General features: G+C 34.9%; 4 protein-coding genes across 6 annotated transcripts; 3 read left to right on the top strand and 1 right to left on the bottom strand.

Annotated features, from left to right (window-relative positions):
- Positions 1-446: 446 nt before the first annotated feature.
- On the top strand, positions 447-4523 carry LOC101741941 (HIG1 domain family member 1A, mitochondrial). 2 transcript variants are annotated; one of them, XM_004922937.5, is made up of 3 exons: positions 447-629; positions 2024-2121; positions 2932-4523. In XM_004922937.5, the coding sequence occupies exons 2-3, from the start codon at positions 2028-2030 to the stop codon at positions 3123-3125; spliced, it is 288 nt and encodes a 95-aa protein (XP_004922994.1). In that variant the 5' UTR covers positions 447-629; positions 2024-2027; the 3' UTR covers positions 3126-4523. The 2 variants fall into 2 exon arrangements, with proteins under 2 accessions (XP_004922994.1, XP_004922993.1); XM_004922936.5 differs by lacking the exon at positions 447-629 and adding an exon at positions 1450-1490.
- On the bottom strand, positions 4186-6377 carry LOC101742378 (serine/threonine-protein phosphatase 2A activator). The gene is made up of 2 exons (XM_004922940.5): positions 6201-6377; positions 4186-5719 (listed from the first exon to the last, which is right to left on the bottom strand). Exons 1-2 carry the CDS (start codon positions 6201-6203, stop codon positions 4736-4738), a joined length of 987 nt encoding a protein of 328 aa, XP_004922997.1. The 5' UTR covers positions 6204-6377; the 3' UTR covers positions 4186-4735.
- LOC101742626 (beta carbonic anhydrase 1) lies at positions 5934-14045 on the top strand. 2 transcript variants are annotated; one of them, XM_062672697.1, is made up of 7 exons: positions 5934-6180; positions 7262-7346; positions 7448-7635; positions 9341-9529; positions 10221-11089; positions 11148-12239; positions 12470-14045. In XM_062672697.1, the coding sequence occupies exons 1-5, from the start codon at positions 6088-6090 to the stop codon at positions 10428-10430; spliced, it is 765 nt and encodes a 254-aa protein (XP_062528681.1). In that variant the 5' UTR covers positions 5934-6087; the 3' UTR covers positions 10431-11089; positions 11148-12239; positions 12470-14045. The 2 variants fall into 2 exon arrangements, with proteins under 2 accessions (XP_062528681.1, XP_004922999.1); XM_004922942.4 differs by having other exon boundaries at positions 10221-12239.
- Positions 12211-14045, top strand: LOC101741702 (HIG1 domain family member 1A, mitochondrial). The gene is made up of 3 exons (XM_004922935.5): positions 12211-12239; positions 12470-12576; positions 13165-14045. The coding sequence occupies exons 2-3, from the start codon at positions 12483-12485 to the stop codon at positions 13353-13355; spliced, it is 285 nt and encodes a 94-aa protein (XP_004922992.1). The 5' UTR covers positions 12211-12239; positions 12470-12482; the 3' UTR covers positions 13356-14045.
- Positions 14046-16922: the final 2877 nt, after the last annotated feature.

The raw sequence follows: 16922 nt of genomic DNA, 5'->3' as shown, positions 1-16922 counted from the left end.
CAAGAAAGACGAATTCTGCATGAATTTTGAATATTTTTTTATTTAATATTATCCAAACCAGCCTTTAGATTAAGGTAGTTTTCATGTTGATTTTGAGTTTTTGTTATTATTATTATTATTAGATTTTTTGTTTTTATTTTTATTATTATTGCTTTTGTTTTAGTTCGAGATTGTAGTTATTATTTTTATTTAATTCTAGTATAAATGAAATGTTAATGCAGTGTAATGAAGTGTAATATGGATGCAAAATCTGAAGTAAATGAAATAAATAAATAAAAATAAATTGCCGTCCTAAATGTTGGTCCAGTTCAAATAACTAACACGAATGCCAAACGACTTTGCATAAAAGTATTTCTGAACCTGTTTCCTGTCAGACCCCACCAACGGACCTAAAAAAAAGGCTTTGCAAAAGTGTTTGGGTTGTGTAGTGCACAATACCAAAACCCGCATTGAAGTGAGACAAGTCGAGAGCGAGACACGTCGAGTCGACAGTGGATTGCCGATATTACAAATATTGGATAATAGTAGATTGTGAAATCTGTTATCGTGTTGCCGATCGGTGTTTCATTCAGTACCGTGTGCTTTTCCACTGAAGGGAGACTGCTATTACCAAGGCACGATAAGACAAGGTATTTAATAATTACATACGTTTAAATTATTCACATGAACAGTGTTTTGTTTTTTTATTATTACCGATAATAAACGACATAGGTTATAATAAAAGGTAACGTTTAAAGTTTTGGTAATCGTCTAAGATAAGCCCGCCTTTTTTTTACTTACCGATGTTCTTAGACATATTGTATTTAATTTATGGTCCATAAATACCACACTATATCGAAGACCAAAGTTTCAGTGACTTGAAACAGAATCCTTCGCACGAGAATGAATTAGGCCGGGCGGGTGTTTTCGATATGTGTGTGCTTAAGATGCCTTAATACTAACACAATAGTTATCACGCTGCTTTTAAAAACAACGTAAATTCGTGATTTAATTACGATAGTAAAGAGGGCACAATAAATTATATTTCTTTTATAGTCTTAATGTTGAATTTGTAGAGTTAGACATTAGAAGCAAAGTCATAGGGATACGCGCAGGTATGGAATATGCAAAGTTTCGTTAGGAAAAAAATCTCAATAAAATTGTTACAAACATTTTAACAAAATTGTTTCTTACAAAATGTATCCTTAAACAAAATCTATTCTTGAGAAATGTTTTAATTGCACAACTCAGTGACGTATCAAGGAAAACGCCAGCCGCTACGAATCTCGATTTTGTAATTCCCCGCCGTTATTCCGTGATGATGCATCGTAACAATTAGGTATAAATAAACTTAAGTAGATGGTAGGTACATTATTGCATGTGTTTTGCAACCCGCATGCATTTGTTCAACAACTCTAGTCAGTGTGCATTTGTGAAGTGTAGTAGTAGCACTTGGTGTCAATTATTAATACGTAGGTAATTTAGGAGCGTATCAACCCATAACATCCCATGTAAGTACACTAAATAACTCCCCAGCTTATTATGTACGATGAATAGGAAGATTCACGATAAAAAGATATATCAAATAATCACTTCGAAAAGTAGTGTGACCTTGATTTATGTCAATACAATCTTGTGACCTTGACAAAGATGAAAATCACAACGATACGGTCAATTGTTACCTCATTTTTTCATTTAACGCTTTCAACTACTACAAGTTTAGTATTGTCATGATTTTCATGACTAGCAGAAATAATTAAAACTTTTACATTTTATTCTCTCGTTTATAATGCTATTAAATTATTTCCAACGTTCCAAATCATTTCGTTTCGCGGTCACGGACGTCATCCTTAAACTACACATTTGTTAAGCATTATGAAAACAGTAACTAAATTAAATTAGGACCAACTTTTTTTGTTTTTAAACATAAATTGTGTTATGGATTGACATGACCGACGTGTTTTTAGTTTCGAAGTTTAAGATAAAAACTAGGTACAACCCAGACACAACCACAGATTGATTAAATATAATTTTGCATTTACAGAAAAATGTCACAAGAGAAACCGATTTTCGATTATCATGAAGAATCGCAAACGGAGAAATTAGCTCGTAAATCGAAGGAATCTCCATTTATGGTGATTGGTATGTTTATCCATTATCATTGTACTAGAGATTATTGTCGTATTCATAATGACTATATTTGTTTTATCAGTCTTGTAGATTCGATAAAACTAAAGAATAAACAGGTACATATTTAGATCCTGCTTTACGAGTTCAAAAAAAATTTGAAATGTATAATATCAGTTACTTCAGATTAATAGCTGATGCTTTTTATTACTTTCGATACATAGACGGCCAACCAGGTATTAAGTGGTTTCTAGACATGTGTATAAAAACCACTTATTCGTTGCCGTATTAATCTTACCATAAGGCCACGGAAGCTAAATTATTTCATGAGCTATCTGTTTTTAAATAAGTACTTAATTATTATTATATTTTTTTTATAAATATATGGCCGAAATTGCAGACCAAATATTGTTATATAGTTACCGGACCCCGTGGATATCACGATCTGAATGTCACCTCACAATTTTAGACATGAATGGAAAGCGGGACTTCTTCGCGGGAGATATGGGTAGGATGGGGGAATCTACCCATGCAGGCTTAGAATACGCCATAGTTGTAATTACTAGCCGTCCGAGCGTAGCTGGAATACCTCCTAGCCTAGACCTAGGAAGCAAAAAAAGACGCCAATTTATGTATGTTTTGCGTTTGATTACTGTAATAAGCCTTATGAAGTTTTAACGCATGGACTATTTTTACTTTCATTGTGAGTCTTTATCAACACGTGTGATTTGAACGCCTGACATAGGGGCACCGCTTGATACAAGTACATACACCGGACGCCTTATCCCTTAGCCCACAACTTTACAAGTGTCTGTCTCTTTCCAGGTATCACTGGCCTCGTCGCAGCCGTGGGCTACGGAGCTTACGCCTACAAACGTCGCGGCGCTATGAGTACCAGCGTTTTCCTAATGCAATTCAGAGTGATCGCTCAAGGGACTGTAGTCGGTGCACTTACTGCAGGCATGATGTACACTCTCTACAAAAACCACTTCAACAAGCTCAAAGGAAATGAGCACTAACGCGGAGAAAATTAATTTAAGCTAATTTTAACGAAGTGCCGTACAGCGGGTTTTGCCGTACCTAGGTACATGATAAAAAATGCTTTAGATATGAGGAAAGCGTCGTTGTCTTGACGGGACACATTATTTTATAAAGCGTATGTGTAGTTTTAAGCATTTTCATAGAACTGGTGAGATATTCAATACGAATATTCGTTCTTTATAATTAAGTCATTGTTTTATCTAAACCAACTGATTTAAATCAAATTTAAATCTGACCAACACCTATCAAGGCTGCCGCCAACGAAAAACACGAAATAGATAACCGAAAATATATTACGAAATTTATTAGAAACTTGCTTTAGGTTGCTTGTATTGTTCAAAAACCTAATTTGGGTGTTGAATGTATTCTCGGGAACTATTAATACATATAGAAATTACCTAGGTTTTTTTTTATGAAGGATTACTGACATCCTTGTATGTATCCAGTAATGTAAATATTAATGTTGACCAAAAAACGGGTACACAATGACTTAAATGTGTCATAATAGTGTATCATAAAATAAGTAATAAATCATTGAAAAAGTATTAAAAAGTAACATGATAGTTCCTAAGTCTCCTTAAAAAGTCTCTGAGATGTTCCCCTGTAATGTCGACTATCTCCCCACCTCATTTACTTTTCATAGATAGAACGAAAATTTCCGAAGAACTTTGAGAAATATTATTTATATACGAATTCCAGCCAATTTTATAGTTTGAGAGTTACGGGATATTTTCGTATTTCCGATGTTATAGATAGAGTAGCTGTGTCTACTTTGAATTATAAACGAGAAATTCATTCCAATTACGGAACTCTTGACTGTGCGTAATATAAGACGTAAATGCCATGACTCTTTTTTGTAATGTCATTGCAAGATTACTTATCGTCTGTGATAAGAAGTGTTTGTTACATTACTAACGTAGCAATAAGAATATTTTAAGCAACATAAAGTTTAAAATATTTAAAATTAGTAATAGTAATTTAATTTTTTTATTTATATAATCTCTTGAATTATTATCTCTATAATAAATGAAAATACAATTATGTTTTTTACATAGTACATGTATGTACTAATTGCCTTTATTTCATAAAATAAATAAACATACTTTTAAACAGACAAATTTGCAAGCAGGTGCTATATTTATTATATAGTTCATCAAAACTGGTTACTATTGCAAAGACTTCAATGCGTATTTATTACAACAGCACAGCAAATATAACTAACAGTATTTTAGTAGTATGTACTTTAGTAATTTAATCTACTAAAATATAATTGGATATAATTTAAATAATTTAAACTTTACTAATTTCTGTGTATAAAACTTCACTAAAATCAGAATAAGCCTAAATAAAGAAGAAAACTCTACAGTGAAATTTAATTAAATTTTCAATCAAACAAAATTATTTCCCATCATTCCGATCATGCTCTTTGCTTCTAGGCAACAATCATATTTGATAAATATGTTTTATTTTTTCCACATTTCTTTTAATTGCAAAATTCTTTTCTTTCACATAGAAATCCTCATTTTAATACTGATTCTTCCATAACTAGAGTTTTTATTTCAACTCGTATCTCACGATTATCACTTATTTAATCAATTATCGGGAACCTTCTGATCGGCAGCAGTGAACCAAAGAGGACATGTTGAATTACAGGGAATTTGGCTAATACTTCTTTCTTATACATTTTAATAAGACCTTGATTAATTTTCATCCAGGAACCAACTGCACTAATGCTCCACAACTGATTTGAGTGTTCTGCAAAGGGTCCTTTTTTCACTTCTTTTATATATTTGATGCATGACAAAAACATGTATTCATTGGCATATTTATCAACTATTTCATCATCTAGGAATTTAGCTGGAGGGTAAATTTTGGGTTGATCTATCAACTGTGAACTACCCCAAATAAATGGTATAAACTGATAGTCGTCCAGGCTCCAAACACCATGACTTCCAGCTGGCTCCATTCGGTATGTTTTCTGCAATCTCCTAGCAATGTTCAAATATTTATTAAAAATTATAAGAACAGTTGCCACATTATCTTCTAGCTGTAAAAAACCAATTTTATACAAACAACATAAGAACATGACAAATGCCATCTCGTGGCCTGTACCATAGTCAATTCTTGTAGCATTCCCAAAGCTTTCCTGTAAGTAAACTTTTATTTCAGGTATCGCCAAATGTAGTTCTGGCTGTAATGCTTCTTGAAGTAACTGTGTGGAATTTGTCTTTACATTTTCAAACCATTCTCTGAATGCAGCATTACCAAATCTTTGAGGTTGTTCCACTGGAGGGAACTCATCAATTATTCTATCAATTTTATCCAACATGTTTATAATTTTTTTAACATTATCTGATACTTTGCAATCAACTGTTAATGGTTTTCCTTTTATAGACTCATTCAGTGTAGCAACAAATCCGGTATATTCCATGTACGCCTCAGACTTTTCCCAAATGGTCATATCTGTAATGGATTTAACAGCTTTTTGTGGCTCAACAAAGCGATGGTCTGGAGGAAGAGTGTGGATGTTTTCACTCTTTTTCACATCTCCAATAGTATTTGCAGTGTTGGACTGAAATTTTACATAAAATATTAGTAATAAATATGATACGCAAATGTGAAACTTAACAGTTTTCAGTTCCTCATGTTTGTAAAAAGATTACAACTAAGAATCGCTACTCTTTTATAGTTAACATAATAGTTTAGATAATTTATGCAGAAATTATGACAAAAAATTCATTCATTTCAGCAATGTACATTGACCTACTATACCTACCACATCCGTCACAAATGACGCGTCAGCCGGGTACGATAAGCTAATGAATTATATAGAAGGTCAGATATGTCATGCGACTGTTGAACGCATGTACGGTTCGATTTTTCTATTTATAAATTCTAACATGGAACAATAATAATATATGGTTGTGACAAGAAACGAATATGGAGAAGATTTTAAGAGGTATTATGCGATACCGCGTTTTAGACCGAGCTAGCATGGTTAAGCAGTTTCAAGAAGTAAAAGACAATCCAACGGTAAGTGGAGTATTGCTTACCATGATTGTGATGTTTTTTAAATCTATTTATCGCCACTAAAGCAAGCTTGTAATATTAGTGTTGTGTTAGAGTATTCCTATGTGAAGATAACACATTCACAAATTTATTTACAAAACATAAATGTCCATTACTTGTGTCCAGTCAAAAGACATTCTCTTTTTTTGACATTGACATTGACACTAATTGACTATTGACTGTTTTCCAATTACAGCACAAGAGCGCAATATGCGGCATAATGCTCAACTAAGCTTACTTTAATTGGAAGTAATTACAGAGCATAATGCGACTCAGTGACGCACAATGCCGAATTATGCTGAAGCTTAGTTATTAGCATTATGCCGCATAATACGCTCTTGTGCTGTAATTGGAAAACGGCCTTATTGAGCTGTCGCAGGAAAATCTTTCAGTTCGGTTACACAAGACTTCTGGTCGCACAATGTAACCTAACCAACGTTTTACATTTTTAGGATTCTCTTATTATGTGGCTAAAACGGAACGCTTTGAAACTACTTTTTTTTATTGTTTAGGCGGATCGACGATCTCACTTCCCAACTTGTGTTAAGTTTTTTTTTTTATTGCTTTTGTAGGCAGACGAGCATACGGCCCACCTGATGGTAAGTGGTCACCGTCGCTCATGAACGTCAGCAATGCCAGGGGCAGAGCCAAGCCGCTGCCTACCATGTTTACCGATGCTCATAGACGTCAACAACCTAAATACCGCCACCCTCTTCAAACGTGATTAAAACATGTCAAGTCTCAGTTTTTTATAGTACAACGGTTGCCCCATACTTTAAACCCAAACCGAAGAACAAATATCATACTTTCGTAGCTCTTTCTACGTCTTGCACTAACTCCTATTTTAGATAGTGTTAGTAGGAATGGTGAAGTACTGGATACAATGTCGCTTAAAGTTGCCGCTACCGCCGCCCAGCCTGTCACAAGCTGAATGCCTGTATTGATAATGTGTTTAATATCTTTAACATAAATGAGCCGCGGATTCGTTTGCCCATGTACTAATAAATAATTTGTTATTGACTAAAATTATTTATTATTTGTTTAGCCCAAAGCAGTATTCTACACATGCATGGACAGCAGAATGATTCCTACTAGATTTACTGAAACCAGTGTTGGTGATATGTTTGTTGGTTTGTAATCATGAATCTCAACTATATGGATAATATATTTTTAAATACATTAGACTATCGTTAGACATTTAGGTAATTAAAAGAACAGTTTTTTTTTATAGTGAGAAACGCGGGCAATGTCATACCACACTCTCAACATTTCGTTGACGAGATGACCAGTTGTGAGCCAGCTGCACTGGAATTAGGTTGCATAATTAATAACATACGTCATATAATAGTCTGCGGCCATAGTGACTGCAAAGCAATGAACCTTCTCTATCAGCTCAGAAGTGAAGAAGCCTCCGATAAAGTAAGTTTTCAAAAGTCACAAAAACCGTAATTTACTAATCTAACAACTGATATACAAAATAATGTAAAAAAGCCAGTTAACCGCTACTATGGTGTTACTTATTAGACATTAGACTTATATTAAGCATAAATTTTACATGCGTTGGGTATAGCTAAGTCCGCATATCCGGTCCGATATAGCTAAGTCCGCACCACTGTGTAAGCTTACACAGTGGTGCGGACTTATACTATTCACCAGGATTTAACACGGCTTGAATTTGGAGTCTATACAATGTGACATCGCCTTTGCGGGATTAGAGTTTGCAAGACCACCTGATGTTAAGTCGATACCAAAGGCCGTAGATATTACAATGTAAATGTTACCACCCATCTTGAAGTACGAAATCGGAGTATCAATTTTATATCGACAGCTTACACCGGAACTGATGAATGACTTACGACATAAATATCTAAACGGTGTGTGGAATGTAGGTACTCGTGCCGGCCACAATGCGCTATAATTAGGTACGTCTATTGATTGCGAATAGTAAAGAAAATTACGCGGTTCATTTTTATATACCTTCATTGAGGAAATCGTTCGAGGATGTGTCGAAACCATATATCATGGAAAAAATTGTACTCCCCGCGAAATAAACCTGAGTAAAATAGCGTGGCACAACACGATATATTACCCGGTACCATGTCTTACATATGTATACCGCTAGGCGCGGAAACCACGAAGGAGGCTGGGCACTAATCCGAAAAAAGCCGCGGCCAATTAAAATTATGAAAACGATATAATATAACAACAAAAGCTTCCGCACCGCACCTAACAAAAAATTAATAATAATATTATAATATAATTTGGTAATGTGAAGTGTCTGCACCGCTTATCCGCTTTAAAAACGCCCTCGTGAAGACTTTCATTTAGATGAACGAAGAGTGATAGAGAACCGCGACTCAAGATCGAAGGTGAGTGGCACGTTTAAGACCTTTAACTTACTCTGTGTTTCCATACTTCACTGCCTCGCCAATCATTATTTTAACCGTTGCGCTCCACGTGTTATTTTCACCATTGCTTATGTAGATACATCATGCAGCCCGCATTAATAACGTTACATTGATCAGATCTATCGGCTAGTTTGTAATCACAACGTAGTGTTTAGTATTTCCTTGTAGTTATAAATCACACACACCTTAAGCTTAAATTTCTTAAATTTCAAGATTTCAAAACGAAATTGAGTCACCCGCCATACTCTGTTAATACTTACTAATACTTCTCTTATCACACTTTTATTAGATATTTGTTACGGTTATGGCTGTATGTAGGTATGTTTACATGTTTTTTGGTATGTAACGGAGTATTTAAAAATTATTTTCACCGACTTTGAGACCTCCGATTAACTTGAAATTTTGCATACACACCAAGGATCAATGACTATACAAAAATTAAATAGCTTTGTTCTAATATTCAGCTGCTTTTGAGTTGATAGGCTTCCTACGCAGGCGCTCTCGAGCAACTGTTAGCATACCTTCCTGTCTTAGTCCTTGAATGCGCCCAGCTCTCTAGTGGACTTGGAAAGGCCTCCGAGCCACCAGCTATGCTTTTACCCTAATTGGCTAATAATCTAATAACAAAAAAAAACAGGAACGACACCTAAAACAACCTATTGACATTTGCTCATTTACCGATACATACATAATTTACAGTGAGCTTAAATTTTAAGGAGCAAAGAAGAATATCGCCATTGAAGTCTTGGTTGTGTACTCATGCTGAGACAAGTTTGAAAAAATTCCTTGAAATGAATGGCGATTTTACGAAACCTATGCTATTCACTGCCGAAACACCACAGAGGAGATTTGTCGCCTACATAGATCCAGATAATAAATTTTGCATTGAAGATAAACTATCTCAGGTTTGCAAATTACCTACATTATCCCTTTTTTCATCACTCTGTGCTTTGGCTTTTTTTTCTAGGATTTCACCAACAACCTAACATTATTATTCCTAACCAATTAAATAAATTTTGGCTTTTTTTTATTGCTTAGATGGGTGGACGAGCTCTAGTCGCACAAAGTAACCTAACCAACAAAGTTTTACATTTTTAGGATTCTCTTGCTAATTGACTAAAAATGGAACGCTTCGAAACTCGATTTTTTTATTGTTTAGGCGGGTAAACGATTTCAATTCCCACCTGGTCTTAAGTGGATACCGGAGCCCATAGACAACTACAACGTCTACAAAGTCAATGTCAGCACCTACTTTGAGATTTAAGTTCTCATAGACATCTACAACGTCAATGCCACCACCTACATTGAGATATGAGTTCTAAGGTTTTTACAATACAACGGCTGCCCCACCCTTCAAACCGAAACGCATTATTGCTTCACGGCTGAAATAAGCATGGTGGTGGTACCTATCCGTGCGGATTCACAAGACGTCCTACCACCAGTAATGAATAATATTAACCAAAAAGAGCTGACACATAAGACGACTGATTTATCTTTTTTTTTGGCTACCTATTCACTGATAGTCTAATAGGATATTAATAGGATATTCTCGCTACGGGTGGATGGGAAAACTTATTACATTGTTGAATTTTCTAGGTCAATACATTGCAGCAGCTTCAAAATATAGCATCATACGGAATGTTAAAGAAACGCTTAGAAAAACATGATTTACATATACATGCATTATGGTTTGATATTTATACTGGCGACATTTATTACTTTAGTAGGCGCGCGAAACAATTTGTAATAATTGATGAATCAACTTACGAAATGATTTTGTCCGAAGTCAGGAGATTTTACTCTTAATTATATCACAGATTAAGAAAATAAGAATTAAACTCAATATAGTTATAAGCTAATTTGTTATACCTACTATCCTTAAATTATAGAAATTTTAACGGTTTATTTATTATTATCTAACAGTGTATTTAATATTATTCATATTTTTTAATATTATTAGTACAAAATATGTATTATGGGTTGTCAAATCGGGATGGCTGTTTTAAAAGGTTTTGTACATTTGTATCATTAAATTTGTTTATTTTTGTATTAGATTTATTTCAATGTCCAATGTGCCTGTAAGAAAGAGTGGCATGAGCAAATGCTTTACTCGTATTTTCGGCTCAATAATCAGTTTACGAGTACAAGGTGAGAACGAAAACAGGGCTTTATTGAACTGGATCCCATTCATTCTCGCCCGCTCCTACGAACATTTGACTGATCCATCCAAACCTGTAGGTTCTAAGGATTAGGCTGCGCAATCGCTATTAAGTGCGAAGTGCAGAATTGATAACACAACTCTACAAAAAAATAATTCGTTCTTTGTCCTAACGTTTATCAGGAGAACAGCTATGCCACTTCCTACTGCTCACGACTCCTTTCAAACCTTACATATCGTTTGAAGAAGTTTGTGTCATGGCACTCAAGAAACACCGTGTAGAGAAGATTCATTCTAGGGCCGAATGGTGCGTGTTATAAATGATCTAAGATGATAAAAAATTACTATAAGCACTGTGGTTGCAGGTACATGACGTCTGCTGCGTCACTAGATAGTGCTATGTTAAAAAGATGATGACGCGATTGTTGAAAACCATTTCTTCAGAGCATTCTTCATGAAACATACAGTACAAAACACAAACTCTCCGTAGCCCAGAGGTTCTAAGCAATCCGTAAGATCAGCATAATAGGAGCCCCAGCACAGAAATTGTAGAAGCACTCCATGCGAGGCCAGAAGTGTGTCTTACAAAACAACAGTTCTTTAGGAATGAAGTACAGCCTACGTATTAAAAGCCATCATGGTTTTACCATCCAAACGATACCGAGTCAGAGGCGGATTATCCGTAAGGCACACTAGGCACGTGCCTAGGGGCGTGTAGTTACAAGAGGCGCGCGAACTCAGAATTTTTAAATAAATAAAGAAAATAACATATCGACTTTCTTCACAGTTATAACGTCATATTTCATTCGCGCATTAGCGTAAGTACAAGAGACCTGGTCTACTAAAATCTAGGGTTCGATGATACGTCATTGTAATTACAAAAACAACTAGTTAAAATTTATAGTAATAGGATGGCCATTTATGGCCGGTACAGGGGCGCCGATAAAGTGATTGCCTAGGGCGCCTTTAATCCGCCGCTGTACCGAGTACTGATACTGAATACCGAATTCGAAACATCTATCCCAAGTAGCACAAAAGATGTGGAAGGTTGCAGTTGTAGGTACTTCAGATTCAGATTTATATGTGCAATAACGTTGGATAATTAACTGTTCAGTATCTGTGAAAATTCAGAAATGTTCGAAAAAGAAACAAAGCCACTGGACATAGCGGGACTTCAAGAAGGTTCACTGAAAAAGTCTCAGTAAATAGACACCATTTAACTGAGACTATCTTTCATCCCATATTATTTCGCTTCACATTATTTTTCATAAAACAGAATTTACAAAATATTACGCTGTATGGTGTAATACCTTTGCCTTTCTAATTGAAAAAATTGAACTACTACTGATTTTTTTTTTTAAAGTCAAACTTCACGCAATGTGCTGCAATATTTAATTTTATAGTAACTCTGATATAACTGCATACACGTTAGTTTTGTTTCTTTGGATACTAATAAGGTAATGGACAACAATTTTGTGTTTCTAAAATTCATGAAGTATCATATTTTAATGCATACATAACGTTCTGAAATTTTCCGCGAATCGTCAGCTGGCTGCCCTTGAAATCTGCATGATGCTGTAATCGTCTTGAAAATCACTGCCAATGTCTTTCGTTCTTGACCGTTTAGTTACTAAAATTTTGAACAGTGAATTGTAGTGAACATTTTCATGTTATTTAATTATTGCAGTTTAAGTGACACTATGACTAACAGCCAACAAATATTTGAATACAATGAAGAATCACAATCTGAAAGACTTGCCAGGAAGTCAAAAGATTCACCATTTATGATAATTGGTAAGGAGTTAATTAATTATATCACAAAATTAATTTACAACCCAAATTGTGTTTAAAAGTAGTAGTGCATGTAAATTCCCCAGAGATTGCAATGCAACAACTTTTCTCTGCTGAGTTATTTACTGAAAATCCAAATCATGATAAGCTCATAAACAATTTGCACCACTATGATGCAACCAAGCAAGATATATAATAGAGAAATACAACAATGTAAAAAATATGTATATGGTAATTTAAATAAAAAGATATTGATATTATTTATATATATAGGGGGTGAATGGCTATTTGGTTTAAGCGACATTTCGCTTAATGTGTGACATTTATCTTTGTATTTAAAGGTGCCTTTATTTGGTACTAGCATCAACATTTAAATCTTTTTAATTGAGCTTCACTTAAGTTTACACCGTACCAAATGGCTGAAGAAGTTTTTTTGTTATGATATTTTTTCCAAATTTTAAACTTAAATGGCTCCCCTGTATATTTGCAATAATGTCGCGTAAACCAATTACCATTTCACCCCTTGATAAAATTGCACCATAATATGTTACATCATCCTTGCAAATGATAATAGAGTTTATTATATTTCAGGGCTCCTTGGATTAGTAGGTGTTTGTGGCTATGGTGCATACAGTTACAAGAAGAGAGGAAAAATGAGCACTAGTGTATTCCTAATGCAGCTCCGAGTTGCTGCCCAAGGCACTGTAGTGTCAGCTCTTACAATCGGGCTGGCATACACATTAGCAAAGGAACACCTCTTTAAAGATTCTAAGAAAGAATAATTATTGACTGGTTTCAAGCTCACCATTAGTAATTTTTTTTGTTTAGGGAACTTGCACATAGCACATTTTAAAGATCTGCAGTATTAAATTAGACCCTTGCTGTCAGATAAATCTCATGTTTTTAAAGTTCATATAATTCATATGCACTACTGGCTGTTGCCACTTATATTAAGCTAATAATTATTATTTTTGTGTAAAATTATATTTCATGAATAGCCTTGCAAATGCAAATTATTACAGCAAGGTTTGTTTTAATAGAAATCTCACTTTTAAATCTCAAAAAAGCTGCTTAGTGTTAAGGTTCCCAGATTTAGAGTAATTTAGTGATAGTTTTGCAAAAAGTTCCTAACTACTTTTTTAGTGAATTCTCTTTTTCCAAAACTATAACTAGTAGCTGAAATGAGTTCTGTGATTTAGCTGGTATTATTTATTATAATGTGTGATGACATTTTGGTGCATACTGTTAGCTGTTTTATTTAGCATATTATAACAAATTTTGATAACATGCATACAAAAAAACATTGGACTCCAGGAAAGCTATTTTTATAGCACCTTTTAATACAGTATGTATAGAATATTAGAAATATACACTCAAAAATTAACTACCCGATTATTATGACGAAATTCTTATTAACTTCAAATGTTATTAGAAACATTGTAAATGTTGAAATTAAATATTTAAATTGTCAACTTTATGATTTTTTTATGAATCCCATAGGTAATGTATAATATACATTTAGATACTCCTTGGTTTTAAAACACTAGCACAGAACTCTGGATCAAAAATGCCTGAAAACAGCCAACTCACTTTGAGTAAGATTCGTAGAAATATATCAAGGTAGCAAACGAATCCGATTAAGAAACAAAAATAGTATATCGTAGATTGAGGGGGATCGGGGCACTTTCTAATCTCAACACAAATTTTCAGCAGTTTTTCTTAGAATAATACCAATAAAATTAGATTAAAATAGTTCCGGAGATTGAATTTTCATTTAGGTACGCTTTATTATTATTTACAAAATATACACAGAAACAAAAAACTAGCTTGACCTGACTGACCTTGGCTTTGGGGCGAGTTAGATCACGTATGGGGACAATACAGTTTTTCGATGTAGTTTTTCTGACACTTCAGTTCTGTTATGTTGGTATAATTTACGTGATTACTGGTGGTAAGACGTCTTGTGAGTCTGCACGGGTAGGTACCAACAAAAAGGTACCCGGAAGAAAAAAAAAAGTTACCACCACCCTGCCAATTTCTGCCGTGAAGCAGTAAAACGTTTCGGTTTGAAGGGTGGGGCAGCCGTTGTAACTATACCTAGAGAATCTAACTTTAGAACTCATATCTCAAAGTAGGTTTTGAAAAGTCGTCGTGGCCTAATGCCGAGTTTACATTACGAAATTAGTGTCATGCATGTTGAGCTCAGTTTCACGAAAGTAGTTTAGATATATGCGAAAGTAATTTCGTTAAAAAATTAGTGTCGCGAAATCCACAGTATCGCAGTAACCATGGCGCCTTCAGCATCAAAGCTATAATTTGCTATATTCAATGTAGCTAAAGAAATGCTAATATACCTATAAACTTAAAAAAAGACTATCAAGAAAAAAAAAAGTTGGTAGATTCGAGGTTGGTCAACAAGAAGGCATTTAGGTGCAATGAAGTTAGTCTCTGAATTAGCAGATGAAGATCCTGAGAGTTATAAAAACTATTTTCGAATGAGTGAAGATAATTTTGATTTTTTACTATAGGTGTTTCGGGACCCTTGTCATTGATATTCAATAATAAGATCTATATTTTTTTCTGTACTCCATCATTGGTTTGCCATTTTCAACGCTCGAAGCGCGTCCGAACTAACAATTCACACGTCCGCACAGCGCAGGCCCTTTCGCGACATTAGTTTCACGTCGCGTTTACACTATGAAATTAGTTGCATGACACTAATTTCACAAAAAAATCGCGCAGGGCACGAAACTAATTTACATGCATGAAATTAATGCATGCATTACGAAAGTATTAAATTACACGTGAAACTGTTGGTAAAACTAATGTCACGAAATTCATTTCACGCCACTAATTTCGTAATGTAAATTCGGCTTAAAGGATAAGACGTCCGGTGCATTCGTATATAGCGATGCAACGGTGTTCGAATCCCGCAGGCGGGTACCAATTTCTCTAATGAAATACGTACTTAACAATTGTTCACGATTGACTTTCACGGTGAAGGAATAACATCGTGTAATAAAAATCAAACCCGCAAAATTATAATTTGCGTAATTACTGGTGGTAGGACCTCTTGTGAGTCCGCACGGGTGGGTACTACCGCCCCGCCTATTTCTGCCGTGAAACAGTAATGCGTTTCGGTTTGAAGGGTGGGGCAGCCGTTGTAACTATACTGAGACCTTAGAACTTATATCTCAAGGTGTGTGGCGCATTTACGTTGTAGATGTCTATGGGTTCCAGTAACCACTTAACACCAGGTGGGCTGCGAGCTCGTCCAAACACCTAGGTGGCGGCATTTACGTAGTAGATGTCTATCCGGCTGGCTTCGGTAACCACTTAAGACCACATTGGCCGTAAGTTCGTCTACCTACCTAAGCAATAAAATAAAATAAAAACAGTTATCAACTAAATTATTAATGTTGCTTTTTGGTTGTCGATGTGCACGCGAATGGTAAAAATATTTTCATTTAAACGGGCCAAATGAAATAGAACTTGAAAAACTATCTTTGTTGAATTTTATATTAATCAAACTTATGTAGGTTTCTTCTTTTTCTTCACCTTAACCCACTAGATGGGGTCGGCACTATAATTTTTCTCTTCCGTTCTCTTCTATCAGCTGTCATCTCAACACACTCCTTTCTTTCTCATATCGTCATTCACACTCTCCATCCATGTCTTCTTTAGTCGACCTCTTCCCCCTCTAGCTTGCACTACCGTTTCCATACATCTCCTAGTCACATGCATCTTCTCTCTACGCATCACATGTCCATACCACGCTAACCGTCCGCTCTTTGGTTTGTTAATAACCGGGCCTACTTTCAATCAAAGATAAGTAAGTAGGTATGTAACTAATAGTTAGCTATCTTAAATAAATCGTCTAGACGCATAATGCCTAGCAGTCGTAGAACATCCAATTCACTATTTGAGAAATAGATTAAAATACCAACAAAAATAAAATATTAACCAAGTATTGGTATTGTTACATCCCCAATAACAATCCAATTCACCCATAGCCGTCCCGATCGACTCAGTCTGGTCCCTATTAAACCCTCTCTCCGTCCCGATCTCCCCCGTCCACGACCCTATACACCATATTCTTCAACCCCTTTCCCCTATTTCTTGTTCAAATTCGACTCATTCAGATTTTGTTAAACTACATGAAAAACAATGATATATCACTTAAATTATATCGTATACTATTCCCAAAATACTGAAAATAACTCTCAAAACCAAATTTGACACAAATTTCAAAAAGTAACAAAGATATTTAAAATGTAAGACTAAATTTTGTAGCTTACCGACCCGATTGACAAATTACCGTTTTATTCTTAAATTCACAATGAAAAGTC

The sequence above is a fragment of the Bombyx mori genome, chromosome 15 (genome assembly GCF_030269925.1).
Source record: "Bombyx mori chromosome 15, ASM3026992v2".
NCBI classification, from domain to species: Eukaryota; Metazoa; Arthropoda; class Insecta; order Lepidoptera; family Bombycidae; genus Bombyx; species Bombyx mori.
The sequence above is the reverse complement of the archived record's forward strand: the minus strand, read 5'-3'. Positions and strand labels throughout refer to the sequence as shown.